Genomic DNA, 15,543 nt, shown 5'->3' on the forward strand with positions numbered 1-15,543 from the left:
CTCTTCCCCAGCATTAGTGGAGGTGCTTATCAGTGCTTTGGTGATCATTTCTTCCCTGATTCCTTGCAAAATAACTATTTTTTAAATATTTTAAAGTATATTTCATTTGCCTTTTTTTGAAACATAACTGCCCCAAAATACTGTAATTTATATAGCACCTGAATGTTGCATATTCTGTTACACATTTGGGAACTACAGGTTTCAAGTAGCAAGGGAATGCTCTCAAGGTAAATTGAAGTTAATGTTATCAGTGGACTTTAGCTCATCTCATGAAAGTATTGAATGGGATCTCAGTTCAACAACTCCTTAGTTGTTATGTCTATTCACATTTATTGTATTCTTTTGTCAGGAAATACTAAGCACATTCATGAGCGTTCACATCACTAGAGGCTTAGAATGAATGTAGGCCGTGGATACTTGTAGAAATGATAGTTAAATAAAGAAGAAATTTGTGGTGGTGAAGAGTGGAAGTCTCTTAACTGTCAGTTCCCTGATTGTTGGTGTTTTTGTAACCTGCATTAAATGCAAATTGAGATATTTGGGATTTTTCTTTACAGAGATTTTTCAGAAGTCATCACTTGAAGGGTTCAAATCCTGCTTTCAATTTAGTGGAAACTGACGTCAAAAGGAAAGGCACCTGATTAGTCATGTCTTGAAAAACCATTTTTATATGTATTCAAAGTAGTCATTCTTTCTTCTACAGTTGATTAATGCAAGTTTTAAAAATTGCTTAACTTCTGTCAAACACTACATTTAATAATAAAAGATGAGATATGAAGCAATAATAGATCATTTCACAGTGAGTTTTTTTTTTTTCATAGGAAAATGGTGCTTATTATGCTTTAGTTGAGTATTTTATGCATGTCTACAGACGTACAAATTGCTCATGGAAATCAGAAGATGCTTCCTTGCCCCGAGAACTTGGAATGTGTATACTAGCTTAGAGGAATCACAGACTTTGCAGGACCATCTCCAGGCTTAGGACTAATGCCAGTTCTGTATATTTATATGAGGACAATGTTAGTTTCTAGTTCTTTAGTGAAATGATGAGGCATCTGCCTTCTTGGTAGTTAGAAAAATACTTCTAGTATTGCAGGCAATGCTAAAATCAGAATTTTGTAGTTTCTGAGGGTGTGAATTGCTCAGAAGATGGCCTGGGTTCTGGAAGTGCTTGTGAACAGGACCTGCCATAGTTAGACTCTTTCTAGACTGTTTTACAAAGACTCTTGACTTGAACTTTCTCTCCGGAGAAGCACTGGGTTTAACATCCAGAGAAGCACTGGGTTTAACAGACCACTTAAGTTGTTTGGATAATGAGAGTGATTTTTTAAATTTCTTTTTACCAAATTAGGGGGAGGCATTTAAAACTCACTTAGATATTGAAATATCATGCATGATTGCTGTCCCCGCAGGAGGATTGTACATCTTGGATATCTGTATCTGCAGATCTGACTTTAAAACAATGCCATTCTGTTTTCTTTCAGTGAGCTGGAGCGTCTGAGCAACCTAGTTGGTAAACCATCTGAGAACCACCCCCTGCACAACAGTGGACTGTTGAGCCTAGATCCTGTTCAGGATAAAACACCTCTTTACAGCCAACTTCTTCAAGCCTACAAGTGGTCAAATAAGGTAACAGAATACATTAGTGTAATTTAGTTGTGTATTCCTACAGAATGTTTGATTTATGATATAGTAGACATATGAGTGTTTGAGACTGTGTCAAAATTGCTGAGTTTTTTTATGAAGTTGAGGAGCATAATATGTACCTAAATGTACTTTCAAGGGTAAAAGTGGTGTTTTAATTGAGGAGGCTTTCCTGTCATGTATGCTCCTGTTTTTCAAAGGGGTTGTTAACTCCCAAGCAGAACAATACTTTCCATGCTAGCTTCTTCATGTCTTATGTTGATACAAAATAAAAAGTTCCCTGTGTCCTTGCATCTGACAGTAAACACTGTAGCAGAGTGCAGTGGGATATTAGAGCAGAGAATCAAGAGCTTATGTCACCTCCAAACCTATTTCTAGGAAGGAAAGGTCTAGGGAAATTGTCATCATCAGAAATCTTGATGCTTTTTCATACCATTTTCTGCTGCTAAAAAGTATTTGCACTTGGTCTCAGAAGTAACTTTGTATTCAACAGTTTTGGGATACCTGGTGTTTTCAGACTGCATATATTGCATTGAATTTTAACTAATGTAAAAAAAATGGAAAAAATGCCAAATACTGTTAATGTAATTTTACATTTTTTAAAAAATTAATTGGTTTTGTTGAAAGAAATTTGTTTCTCGTGAGCATAATTCAGTTTCATAAATCTGTATGCTGAATATATCTAGAGACAGAAATTGGATGGGTATGTTTCCTTCTCTGTTGTGAATGTAGGCTACTTGTGGGTCAGCAATACTCCTGTCCTCACATCTGATTTTTATTAAATAATTGCAATAATGCAGTGTTTACTTATTAATGGTCTCTGTATCAGCACCACTATATTTCAGATTGCTTGTTCCATCCTGAATTTTTTGAGCGTGCTTACTACTTTTTATAGAAGTATTTAAATGAATAAATATTTAAAAGCTTGCTTAAAATTATGTTTGAAATACTAGTGAGCTGTTACAAAATGTGAAAGATGGATTCATTTCTGTTACGGTAATTATTCCTAATAAGACATTTCAGAGTTGTAGCTTTTAACAACCTTATATGAGACAGCAAGAGTAAGCAGGAATAATAAATCTGAAAATATTTAGGGCATTAAAGGAAACAATTCCACTTTAAATTATTTATTACAATACGTGAGCAAGGAAGACTTTCAGACTACACAAATACTTCGTAGGCAAATTCTTCTTATATATCGAGCCAACCAATCTATTATTATTCAGATTTAAAAGAGATGACCACAATAATGTTTGTTTGTACAGTCACTTCTCAGAATACAAATATGTGTTAACGTCTTCTAAAATCAGTAGAATTCAGCATTGATAGAAATTTAGTATGGTTGGAAAATGGGTGATAGGAAGAATTTTTAAGTAGAGATTTATTAATTGAGAAAATTTTTCATGTTTGCTTGTGTTTCTTATTGTTAGATTACTGAAGAAAAAATTCATTTGCCACTTTCAGAAAAAACTAAAACTAATATTTAAAATTGAAAATGTCTAAACTTGTAATGCAGTCAAGTCTTTAGTGATTTGATTACTACTTTAGGTCATTATCAGAGTAAGATCAGCTGATAATGAAATAGCTTTGATAAAGCTGTTCTAATGGAGTTTTTTATTAACTTACAGTGTTACGGAGCTCTGAAGAGCACTTTTCTGTAATATGGGATTCTGATTTCAGAAATCAGAAAGTTTTAGTATCTTGTGTACTCATAAACACAGTTAAGTGTTCCAGGAGAAAAATCATTATTATTTTCTTTTATCTCTGCTATATTTGACTTCTGTTTTACAGCTAAAATAAAAGATACTGTATAAGTTGCATTTAAATAGCTAATTTCTATCTAATGGTTCTTCTGAATTTTACTAGTACACTTTCTAGGGTTTGCAGTAACCAGCTGGTGTGGATAGGTTGCCCCTGTTCCTCAGCCCGTGTGAGGGTGTTAGCTGCTGGACTTACTGTTAGTAGCAAGGACATTATTGATGCTCTGTGTTGCTGCTTAATTCTTCATTGCTAAATACACTTCTTGAATAAGTGTTATTTCATTACATCTTTTGGCCACCTTCTGTTCTTATTATGTGTGTCTGGCTTTTTCTGTTGCTTTGAAGGGAGGATTTAGATGTGGTGATGTGTCAATAGACTTTATGTCTGTCTGCATTTAATTTTTAATTTGTGACCCCTTTGTGGCTTGCTTGCTTGTATTTTTGATGAGCTGAGATAAGGGCATTTTCCTTTCTCTTTGATTGTTCATGCATTACTGATGGCATGAATAGCCACTTGGCTGCCAGGGGAGGATAGATGGAGTAGAGTTTCGGGACTGTGGTACAATTCCAAAAAGACATTCATGAAATATAGGGAAAATGAGTACACAGACTTTGTGTTGCGTGTTTCAATGCATTCTGTTTATTTTTAAAATATGGGAAGGTTGATAATAGTAGCTTATAGGACAGTAATAAGTAAGGTTGGTAATAACAACTATCTTATGGGCTATCTCATGAGAAGCAGATTATTGTTCAGTATATTGAAGCAGTATACATAGTACTATATATTAAAAACCCCTCACGTTTTGCTGTATTATTTTTTTAATGTAAAATTGATAGAAGAATTAGAGGCCTGAAATTGTAATTCTTAAACCACAAAACGCCAAAAACCCAAACCAGTTTTTCAGTGTTTCCCTGTGTTCCCAAACCAGTGTTTCAGAAGTTTTATCTTAAGTAATGGTCTGTTTGTTGAAAAGCTGCGATTTTCAGTTGATCCTCTTGTATCAGTGTTTCTGCTTTGGAAGTGATACTTTCATCTAGTTTTTGAGAATATAGTGAGAGTAAACTTCCAAATACCATAAACCACATGAAGCTCTTTAAAGCATAGTACTACCAAATTGTGTGGTTTTGTTTGGCTTGGTTTTTTTAGTGTATGAATGTACATAAAACTTACGCAGTTTTGTAAATCTGGAGGGGCATCCTATCTACCTATTAGTCTTTTTTTCTGCAAAATAGGTTGCACAAGTAATAGCTTGTTTGGTTTTGTTTTCTTAAATTCAGCTGAGGCTGTATTAGTTATTGTTCCTTGTGGTTCACGAGATACTAGATGTTAGAAAAACTTTTTGGGTTAAGTAGAATTGCTAGGTACGAAGTGTAGTGAAGATAATACAGACATAAATAGAGAATCCTCTGTTCCAAGTTGTGAGTGTTGACATAGGAGATTAGGCTTACCTGATGCTTTCCAACTTTAATATGTATAGCTGTGGCGAGTTATGTTTTTTGAGAAGACCCACTTTCAGGTGCAAATTTACTAACCTAACTCTTTGGCTTAGTGCAGTAGCGAATGAGTTGCATTTAATTGTCATTTCAGAGATACTTGCCCTGAACCTTATTTTACTGCTCCTGTGAGTCATAGCACACCAGTTCCTCTGTTTCTGAGTATCTTAAGTTTGCCTGCTCTGGGGGTACAGGAAAGTACATTGGGGAAAATTAACACACTTCTGTAAGGAAAGTTTTTTCTTGGCAGGGCTTGTTATTTATTAGCACCTGCTATCCTGATATTTACTTACTGTAGTTTACCCAATAGTTTTGCAGATGGTAGAGTTGTCTGTGTAATGGAAGCAGCTGTTTGGGAACACAACAGCTTGTCAAATGCATTAATTACACACACATGCAGCTGCAAAGGAACTTTACTTTTCCAGGTGTTTAACAGAGCTCACAAGCTATAGCTGAAAAGCACAAGAAGTTTAAGTTGATCTTACTGCAAGCAAGACCTAAAGGATTTTTCTTCTTTGCTTTAGATTCTTTCATGCTGCATGAAGGCATGTAGTAGCCATGGAACAGTATTTAGGTCTACTTGATAAATTGTTTTTCCCCTTCTCTTCAATTTTATTTAAGAAAAGAGGTTTGCTTCATTACAGTTGAAATGCTGTTCCCAGAAGGATCCGTATGTGCCCTCTAATGCAATACTGAAGATAAAATATTAGATAAGATTAAAAAATGAGCTATCATTCTGTATGGGTAATTCAGATAAAGTATTGCTAAGTTAGGAAGTTTGTAGACATCAGTCGGGGGTTTTTTCATGTGAACTGTCTCTGTTTAGTAACTGTAGTTGAAATTGGTTTTAGTAGTTATGTACAATCTTATTGGTTGACTTTTTTTTGTAATGTGGTTGTTGTGTCTGAGCAGCTGAAATTGAAGATAACAGGAGCAGTTAGAAGGGTTTGTGTTTTGTATATGTGTGGCCTGATGCTACTTGGAACAATTGGGACTGGATCTGCAGGATGCTGCTGCCTTGCTTCTCTTTACCAGGTGTTTCTCTCTTGCAGTATATTGGCATTTGAGGGAAACTGCCATGGGGAGAATGCATCAGCTTAAATTTAGATGAAAGGAATTTTTAAAAGTCACTTGCTAGACTGAAATGCTGATTCAATTTTGATTTTTTTTTAAAAAAAGAGATGTGACCTTGTATTTGGACCGAGCACTGGAAGAACTCACTTTTCTTGCTTTTTCAGGACACTTCTGTAACAAGTGCCCTTATGCTAGCCTTCCTCCTTCCTCAGTGCTGCTTATTTTCTGCAGTGGATCAGACCATGATCTCATGAATAAAAGCATCTTTTACTAAGCAATTGTTTCTTGATATTTGTTCTCAGTGCTGGGTGGCATGGGGTTTTTTTTGAGGGGATAATTCCTTGTTGATGATGTGTTTAAACCAATATTATATACTTAACCATATATAAAATGTTTAACAAAGCTTGTGATGGTGTGGTTGCCCCATCTGGCTACCAGAATGCTGACAGTCAGATGTAGGTTTTTGGAATCCAGGAGTTTGAACTCAATTCTTTGAGTGGTGTAAACTTTTGTTTTCCATCTGCTGCTTTAGTGAGGTTAGTTATTGCCTCTAGTGTGTATTTGTTCATCCTCTTTGCCCTTGGCAGAGTGTTTGTATACCCTCACCCTGTGTATGCTTGAGGCAGTGTCTGTTAAGGTGTTTCCATTGACTCCAGTGGAACAGAAAATCTGCAGTGTTATCATATACTGAGCAAGGCAAATGCTTTTACAGAGAGAGATTCCTGTCTCTCGATGGGGTACTGTCAAGTAGTTCATGCCCAGCATTTGAGCTTTAATCACTAGTAGAGATTTCTTACTTGCTTTTGTCTGTTTTTTTGAAGGGTATATGCAAAATGGATCAACTACCAAACCAACGGTATGCAATTATTCTTTCTACCGGACTTAAACACTGAGTTTGTTGGATAGCAGCAAGCTAAGTCTTCCCTAAGTTGCTGAGTGATAGCAGGATTAGCAGAGTTTACTTGGCCAAGTGAAAATACTGTCTTCTATGTCTTCTATAAGTCGTCTGTCCTCCCCCCACTTTGCACCAAGGAGTTTGTTTTCAGGCTTTCAAATAATAACAGCAGTATAAGTAGAGGAAATTTGGAACGATTGTAGTGTTGGAACAGGTGATGTTATTTTAATTTTTTTTCCTTGATTTTAAGTTGACTGAAGTGCAGTATTGTATGTTCTACTGTTTTCAGAGTTGCATTTGTCATTTGCTTTACTCCAATTCCAACACTTCTGTACTTTGAACCTGCATATGTGAGTGGTGGTGGTGGTATTGTTTTATCATCATGAGATAGGAGTTAAACATGATAACTCTGTGTTTGGGAAGGCTCTTATCTACCACTTCAAGCAGAAAGCAAAAAAAAATCACCTTTTCTGACTTTATGACTCTCTGGGTGAGTAGGATTTAGATCAAATGATTTAATTTACTCATCTGTGAGAAGAAGATTATGTCAACTTGCATAAACTTTACAGTATCAGTGTATTGTAAATATTCCAATTGAACAAAGCTGGACAGTTGTTGTCATAAATTTATTTAAAAGTAATATACTGGTAAATACAAAATGGAAAAAAAAATACTGTTGATCTGCATGTTGATATACACTAAAAAATATTTGGATTTAAATTTGTTACTTCATAGCTTCCTCTTGTTTTTACATAAATTTAAAAATCGAACTGTTGAGATTACCATTAATGAGTTAAAATGATTTTCTGTCACATGACAGAAGAGAAAAGGAATATATAGGTTTTGTTTATTAAATTATTTTGATGTTTTCCCTGATAAATTATTTGTATAAATTGTGTTTGTTGTAGGTCTCAAAAAAAGAAATCAATAGAGCCTGTAGAGAAAGTCCAGACTTGTTACGACTGCCCTTGGTAGCTTAGTATTGATTAGACACAAATATTGAGTTTAATGACAATAAATGACATTAAATGTTAACCAGAATAGTAGAGGAACACTGTTGAAGTAATTTTTTTGTTTTGTTCTTCTCGATTGTCAAATGAAGTGTTCATTCCAAGGAACATTAATTTTAAATTTTGGATGCACTCAAACATTTTGAATTTAATGTAGTTTTACAGTAGCATGGACAATGTAACTGAATTATTATGTTGGCAGTTCTTTGGAAGTTCAGGCAGATGGCCAAGATTTTGTCCTTTCAGGGCTTTTTTCTACAAAAATGTGGGTTTATAATATTGTGACATATTGTTGCATGGAAATCCAGTTTATACTGCTGAGATTTTATCCACCCAAACTGGGAAACATTTTCTTTTCAGGTGTACTGTAATATCAGTGACAAATGTGTGGCATTGAGGAAAACTATCACAGTAACTGGATCATCTGCGTGCGCGATGCTTCTGGAGGTTACTTTTGAAGAGTACTTGTGCTTGGTGGCGTAAGAGTGGGAAAGTTAGCAGTGCACTCTGAGATCCTGGTATTCTCAGTAGGAACTCTAAGAAGTTACTTAAAAGATTTGAAGTGACCAAAGTCCCTTGGTTTGCTCACAGAAGGGAAGAAATGAAAAAATAAAATAAGATTTGAAGCAAAGTGATGAGTCGCTACAAGAGTATCTCTGTTGCACTCTGAAGAGCACATTTAATCTGCTTTGTAAGAGCAGAATCAGTGCTTCACAGAGGGAGCTGGAGTGGAAAGGCTCTTGGGGATTACACTGTGGACTCCTTTTCTGTGCAGATAAACCATGGGAGTTTATATTCCTGTCACTGGAGAAATGAATGATACACGGACTGCTGGCGTCTTGTACACGGGGCACAAAATAGGAGCTGGGCCAGTTGGATTCTGTTCTTGGTTTTCTTATTAATTTTTGTTGTAACCTTGAACAGGATGAAGGATTTTTTTCCTGTGCCTCATTTTTCTTACAGATAAAATAGGATAATAATATTTAACCTACTTCTTGGGAGAGTTTCTAGTCTAAATGTGTCTCAAGTGCATTGGGTTCTTCAGAAAGAAAGGCTTTTGTAGATGCCAGGTATTATACAGCTAGTGACTAATGTTGTTTGCCTGGCAGTCTGGAAAAATGCCCTTTAAGGGATTTTAATTTTGTGCGATCTTAGGCAAATGTTTTGGTGAAATGCCCTTGCTTTTTTTTTTTTTTTTTTTTTTTTTTTTTTTTTAAATATTACTAGGAAACAGGTCGTTACCTCTTTGCTTCCAACTGCTGTAGTTATTAATTATTGCTCAGTTGTATGCCTGGAGAATACTGACTTTCATTGTTACACGGTTCATTTTAGTGACTGGCAATGGCAGGGGTGGCAAATTCAGGTAGTGTGCAAATTAACCTTGATGTTACAGTGATGGGGGGAAAAGCCCTGGAAGAGCAATGATCAGGGAAAAAAAGTGCTTCTACCAAAATGTAAAGGGGGGGACAGACAGGAATTGCAATAGTCTCTGTGTACTTTACTGGAGAAGGAAGAAGGTGGGACATGACGTTTTTCAGAGGGTCTCTGAGTTATGCTTTTTTTGGTTTTTTTTTTTTTTTAAAAAAAAGTGAAGGTAGTGAGAGGGAGAAGCAGTGAAAACCATGATGAAAACAGGAAAGTTTGGTGTAGTAGCAACAGTAAAACTAAAGTCTGAATCATCAGCTGCTGTATGTTGGATGAGTTTTATTCTTCCTATAGATCCTGCCTAAAGCAGCATCTGGGGGCTCTGGGAATGGAAAGCATCAGTTATGTCCATCTTCTTTTTGGAGGATGCATCTTCCCTCCTCAGCTGGATGTCCCTGGAATCTTTAGCTCTTGGACTTGTGTGTTTCTTTGCCTTTGATCCCTATGCTGGTTTTGTACAAAAATCCAATTTAGGGCTATCTTAACTATTGTTGTCATGTATAACTATAAAAGTATTTTTGACACCTAATAATTGGAACAAAAGGAAATTTAAATTACCAATATTTTTTTATCCTTTGTACTACTGAAAAGATGCTATGGCATGTGAGAATTTGCCACATATGCTGCCTTGTGCCAGTATGCAGATTAGTTGAATTTCTTTGACATTTCAGTAGACTGAGGTTAGTTTGTTACTCCAGGAAGAGAAGAGTGATGATGAGTAAGTTTTTTGCCTTAAAAAACCCCAAAAGTTAAAAAAAAAAAAAAAATTAGCCTTTGATTCTGGCTTGTTTGCTTTCTAGTTTGAATATTTTGTATCTGTGATCTTCCTAGAATTATAATAGTAATAATTCACACTAGGATCTTTTGTGAAATAAGGTTACATGTGTCCAAACAGAATTTGCCTTTCTTACTGGAATTTGTTATAATTTTTTTTTTTTTTTTTCCGAACCTAAAGCAGCCTGAGAACATGCTGTGGTGTTTTTCTATTGTTGTGCCTGGTGTTTGTTGTTATTCAACAGTATTTTTCAGGGCTCTGATCAAAATAATGCTGTAAGCAGTACCAGTCTCACTTTTCCTAATTATGGGAAGTGATGTATCAATACACACCATTATAAATCACAGCCCCCTTGTCAGCTGGTGGGAATTATTTAATGCTTTGCAACACCTTTATTTACTAATGAGTGGGTTTTTTTTCCCTGTTTCTTTGATAAGTATTAATGTTCTAGCTGTTAGCCTATTTCAGGATGGAGATGATTGATGTTGCTCTATTTTAACCAAAACACTTCTGCCTACTCCTGGTTCTTCCTCCCCTAACTCCTTTTTTTTTATTTTTGCCTCTGCAAGAACTCTATACAGTTCATGTTGGATGGCTGAATTATGTGTCAGTGATTGCTTTCCCTTTCTAAGCTGTATAATGCAGTTATCAAACCCAGTTGGTTAAAACTGCGTTGCTTTGTATTAGTAACAGACTTTGAATCAAACTAAGCCATACACAGGCACAGAAATGCAGTATGTAGATGAATAAGTCATGGTACAACCATTAGATCAGAAGAAAAGGCTTTGCTTTTAGAAGTTGAGAAATACAACAAAGTATAACTGGAAATCCGTGTTGTCTAGGGATTAGTTGAAGAATATGTAGGACTGCGGAACAAGAGGAGCACTATAAGAAACTCTTGGACCCAGGATTCCTTTAAATTTCACGTTTGCCTGCTGTCTCAGCTCTCGATGGCTCAGACTGACTTGCTTCTGATGATGAAAGCCTGACTTACCATCTAGTGCATGGTGGCCACCGTGAAAGCGCAAAGGATGTTTTCAGAGACTCAGAGTTGGGTCTTGCTTTTCTTTGAGGCAAATTAAAGATGTTTGTAAAGCATTTGGGGACCTTCATATGAAGGGTATTCAAGGAATATGAACACTAATATAAAATAACTGATACAGGTGATAAACATCCCATTGATATTCTCTGTATGGAGAAGATTTTTTTTTTTTATAGCTTCTAGAGGAAATCAAATAAAATGGAAAATTTAATGATGTCACTCTGTTGTGCTCTACTATTGTTGTCAGGTCCTTTTGTGTGATTATTATTTGATTTTCTTAAAGCAAAAGTGTGCTCATCTCTAATCTGTTTTGGAGTTCTCTGTTAGAGTTACTAAATTTGGCTCCCTCAGACGGTTCACAGAGTGATTTAGTTGTTTGAATTGCATGTAAGCAATACTCTATTCTTCCCTATTATATCTTAATCAGATACTGTTGATAATTGTTCTACAGAATGTGGAAATTGCCTGAAGGCTAATAAGATTGGAAACAGTGTGCATGGAGCTGTATGTAATCAAAAGTGCAATTCAGACCACTAGCTCCCGCTTCATGGAAATGTACGTTTGGCAAAAATGTGATAGCAGTTTTATATACAGCAGTAGTTAATACTGAGCTTCTGGTGCTGAAGGCATGTAACGCAGAGGGTCTGTGGTGATTCTTGAAATCTCTTGCCTCTTGGAATCAATGCATACTGATTTTTATTTCCTGGGAGGCCAGAATAATCCTGCCCTACAGGAGCATCGGTTGTTTTGTGGCTCTTGCTGTGACAATTCAAGAATGTGAAGAAGAAATGACAGACCACGACATCAGTGCTATGACTGTTCATATGTGTGCCTGGTTTTTGGTTTTGACATAGGTAGAGGTGTATTGAAAAGATGCGCAGTTGATCTCGGATGACCTTTCAGAGTCAATTTGCTCTTTCCACAATATTCCTGTTAATAAAATAAAATTTTGCTTGATAATTTGAAGCAAGTTGTCTGTTTTCCCCAAAGGTGTGAGATTTCACTAATAACATTAACCAAGCCATTAAGGAAGTCCACACTTTGCAGTAGATGTGGTCATTTTACATTCTTACGAAAAACATTTAGTTTTGCAGGTGAACTTTTCAGGTCTGGCCAGATATCTGACCCAGCTTTTAAGAATACTTGAATTTGGTGTTCTGCTTTCTGCAGGAGCTCTGATGAATGACTCTTCTGTAGAAAACCAAGACTTTTCTTCTATTGTAAAGTGCTGCCTCTTGAGAAATGGGCTTGGGTTTTTTTCTTCCCTCCCTGCTCCCTGTGATTATATTCTTCTGTCTTGGATCAGCTGGGAGTAGAAATGGGGGAAAAAAAGCATTCTAAACATGGTACTAAGAATTGTAGCCTATGTAACTTTATGGCTGTCACATTTGTTCAGTAGTATCTTAGCTCTCCTAGAAGTTTGAGTAGTGCCACAGTTGGGCAGGTTTGGGGGTTGGTAGGAGAGTAGAGATGAGAATATGAGCATTGCACTCAGAGCTACTTCACTCTTAACTCCATTTGTTGTTGGTACATCTTTTTGGTATGAGCTAGCATTTAAATCTAGTAGAGTTGTAAAATCTTGAAGTTCTGGAGATAAAGATGACTTATCAGTGCATGTTATCGCTTTCTCTGATATAAGGTTGGCTCAAGTATGTATAGCGGTTCATTTGATCTAATTTTAAATGCCTGAGTGTAAGGCTTCCACTTGCACAAGAAACAAACATGAATAAAGTCTTTTAGCCACTGACATTTGTTCAGTTACAGTATACCTAGAAAAAGTTGTTCTCTGAATTTAATAAAAGAAGATTTAATGGAAGCAGATTGATTCTACCAGGTGCTAATCTTTCACATTTTTGATCTTTTCACGGAAAGATCAAAAGTTTCTATATCCTGAGCAGCAGTTACCTTGTTGTGCTCTTTTGTGAGATTCTTGGCTTAGTGTGAAGCATTCAGTCACGCTATGGTGCTCTACTGAGTTTGCTGAGAACCTAAGTACTCAAGTTCAATGCCTGAAGCTAGACTGTGCAAGCCATGTGAAATGGAAGTGACTGCAGTTGCAAACTTGCCTAGTGTCTTAGTGAGTTAAAAATGCATTTCTTGGAGTGTGCAATTTTTTTATATGCTCATGAATTGGCTTGTTCCCAGATACCTCTTCTTCAAAAGCACATATCCTGACAAGCTGACAGTAATAACTAATATACTTATTGGGTAGAATTAGTATATATCATTATTATGAGAAGTAATGACCATGTTGAAATGCTAAGGATATTTTCAAGATTACTTTAGGTTTGATTGGAAAGCAGAGTATAATGGCTACATCTTACAGCCTGTAATAAAATCACAGGCTTCTTTGATGTTCACAGTTGTGCTTTGGAACAAATAGCACCAGTCTTGATTAATTTAGTGGCTGTATTTGGATTCTTTCAGCTTGTGTAACTGGCGGTGTGTAAGAGGTGCTCTGTGTACCGCATGGGCCGTTAGACACAAAGGAATTATATCTCGATGTGACATTTTACGGTATATTCTAAAATAGATGTATTTACTTCTCATTACATGAAACTGCAATTCCTGTGAAAAATGATATTGAAAATACCCACTAAGAGCCTCCTAGGATCTGCAAGCATGCCCAGAAAGGAGCTGTGTGCATGTACTGTTACTCACAAGTGGTGGGTTAAAGTGAATTATTCTGATTTTTTCACGGCAACAGCAATTGAGTATGTTTTCCTTATTGCAACATCCTGTTACTGCTACAGAAGATGCGGAGAACATGGACTAGAGCAGAAAGAGTCCTCAGGTGTCTTTAAAGTCTTTTAAGCTGCCCATGGTTTGAAAATATTCAAGAATCTGTGATATGAGCTGTTTGACATTTTTCCTATTCCAAATGCTCAAAGGAATAAATCTACATAAAGAGTGTTAAAAATGAGAGAGTCTTTGCGACAACGTCTGGAATCTCATAATGTTACTTTATTTCTCTCTTTTGGCTGACCACCACGATAAAACAGCTGAATCAAATATGTTCTTTTATGTATAAAATATATTTTTTGGGTCTTGACAGCTTGTTTCCAGTTTTAGTCTAATTCAGTTTGAAACAGCTGTTCCTAATCTCTGCAAAACAGTTTTTTGATGGAAATCATGACATTCTCAACTACTGCAGTGTTACTGGGCTCTATCTCATTTCAGAAGTTGGCTTTTCTTTATGTTAAAAATTCTTCATTCAGAGAAAATGTCACTTTTGTATCAAATAAGATGCAGTTAAAAGGATAATAGCTTCCTCTTCCCTGCAAGGTTATCTCTCAATGAGGTTGGATATATGTTTCTCTTCCTACATGACTTAAGAAAAAACATCACTGTGTGTTTTACCATTAGTTAGATTTTTATTCTAATGTTCCCTGCCCTACCCATATGCTTTCAGTTGGGTTCTATTTAGAGTTTTCTCTGCAGTTGTCTCTGCACTCAGACTTAACAAGTTCTCTGGCTTGCCTTATGGTTCAGTTTTACTCTGGAGTCCAATCTTGTATTTTCAGAATTTTCAATGTAGCATTTTCAGTTTTCTCAGTGCCATCTTGGGGAGGGGGGGCTGGCTCCACTGCTTGGTGCCTCCTCCAAAGCTGTTCGTAGAAATTTCATAGATCACAGAGCCGATCAAGTCTGTAAGCTCTCTTGTGCCTGCTAAAGCAAAAGCTAACCTTTCATTCCAATTCCCTGGTTCTTTTGGACACTCTAGCACGTAATATGGAGTGAAGTTAATGACTTTCTGCATAAAAGAACTTACTATCTAGTTGGCTGTGTGAATGCAAGTGTATGATGATACCATGTGTGGACGTTTCCAAACCTTTCTAATGGGCAGGGTGAAGCTTTCAGGACTGGCAGCGTTGCCAGGTTTATAATGGGACTGGAGGGACTTTGGTGCTGTAGGTCCTCTTCTTTCCTCTCTCCTCAGTTTGCTGGATGGGGTTGCACAAGTCACTTTGTTATGCATGTCTTTGTTTTCCCATCTAGGAAAAGGATTGTGCTACAGAATTAGTAGTCTGAGAAGTCTGACAGAGATGCTGCCTATGAGTAAGATCATGAGTGGTTGCTTATCTCGCTTCTGAGCCCGCTATGGACGAATATCATCCTGAACCCTCTTTTGGGTTATTTTGTTAAAGCACGGTTTATCAGCTGAAGTAAAACTAACATCTAACACAACATGAAAGCTTTACTGCTTAAAGAGCTGTTAAATATGTTTGTAGCTTCAAATTCAACCTTTTGCCTGGCAAATACTTTGGAGTGTTTATAGTTTTCCTTGCATTTGTTTTTCCCACAGTCTAAAGAACCTGACTTGTGGCAGCGTTAGGATTAAGTGAGATTACTAGCATCTTCTTTCCATCCCTCTTGTGTACCTTGTATGAATACGTCCTAATAACTATCGATATTGCATTCAT

General features: G+C 36.4%; 1 protein-coding gene across 1 annotated transcript in view; it reads left to right on the plus strand.

Moving 5' to 3' along the window:
• Positions 1 to 216: 216 nt before the first annotated feature.
• The window catches only part of MED27 (mediator complex subunit 27), an 89,475-nt gene continuing 74,148 nt past the window's right edge, over positions 217 to 15,543 (plus strand). Inside the window, exons 1-2 of the mRNA XM_026860664.1 lie at positions 217 to 227; positions 1,485 to 1,629. Of these exons, the coding sequence (XP_026716465.1) occupies positions 217 to 227; positions 1,485 to 1,629 (156 nt within the window). The remainder of the gene's footprint in view (positions 228 to 1,484; positions 1,630 to 15,543) is intronic.

The sequence above is a fragment of the Athene cunicularia genome (assembly GCF_003259725.1).
Source record: "Athene cunicularia isolate RWA chromosome 17 unlocalized genomic scaffold, athCun1 chr17_part1, whole genome shotgun sequence".
Classification (NCBI taxonomy): domain Eukaryota; kingdom Metazoa; phylum Chordata; class Aves; order Strigiformes; family Strigidae; genus Athene; species Athene cunicularia.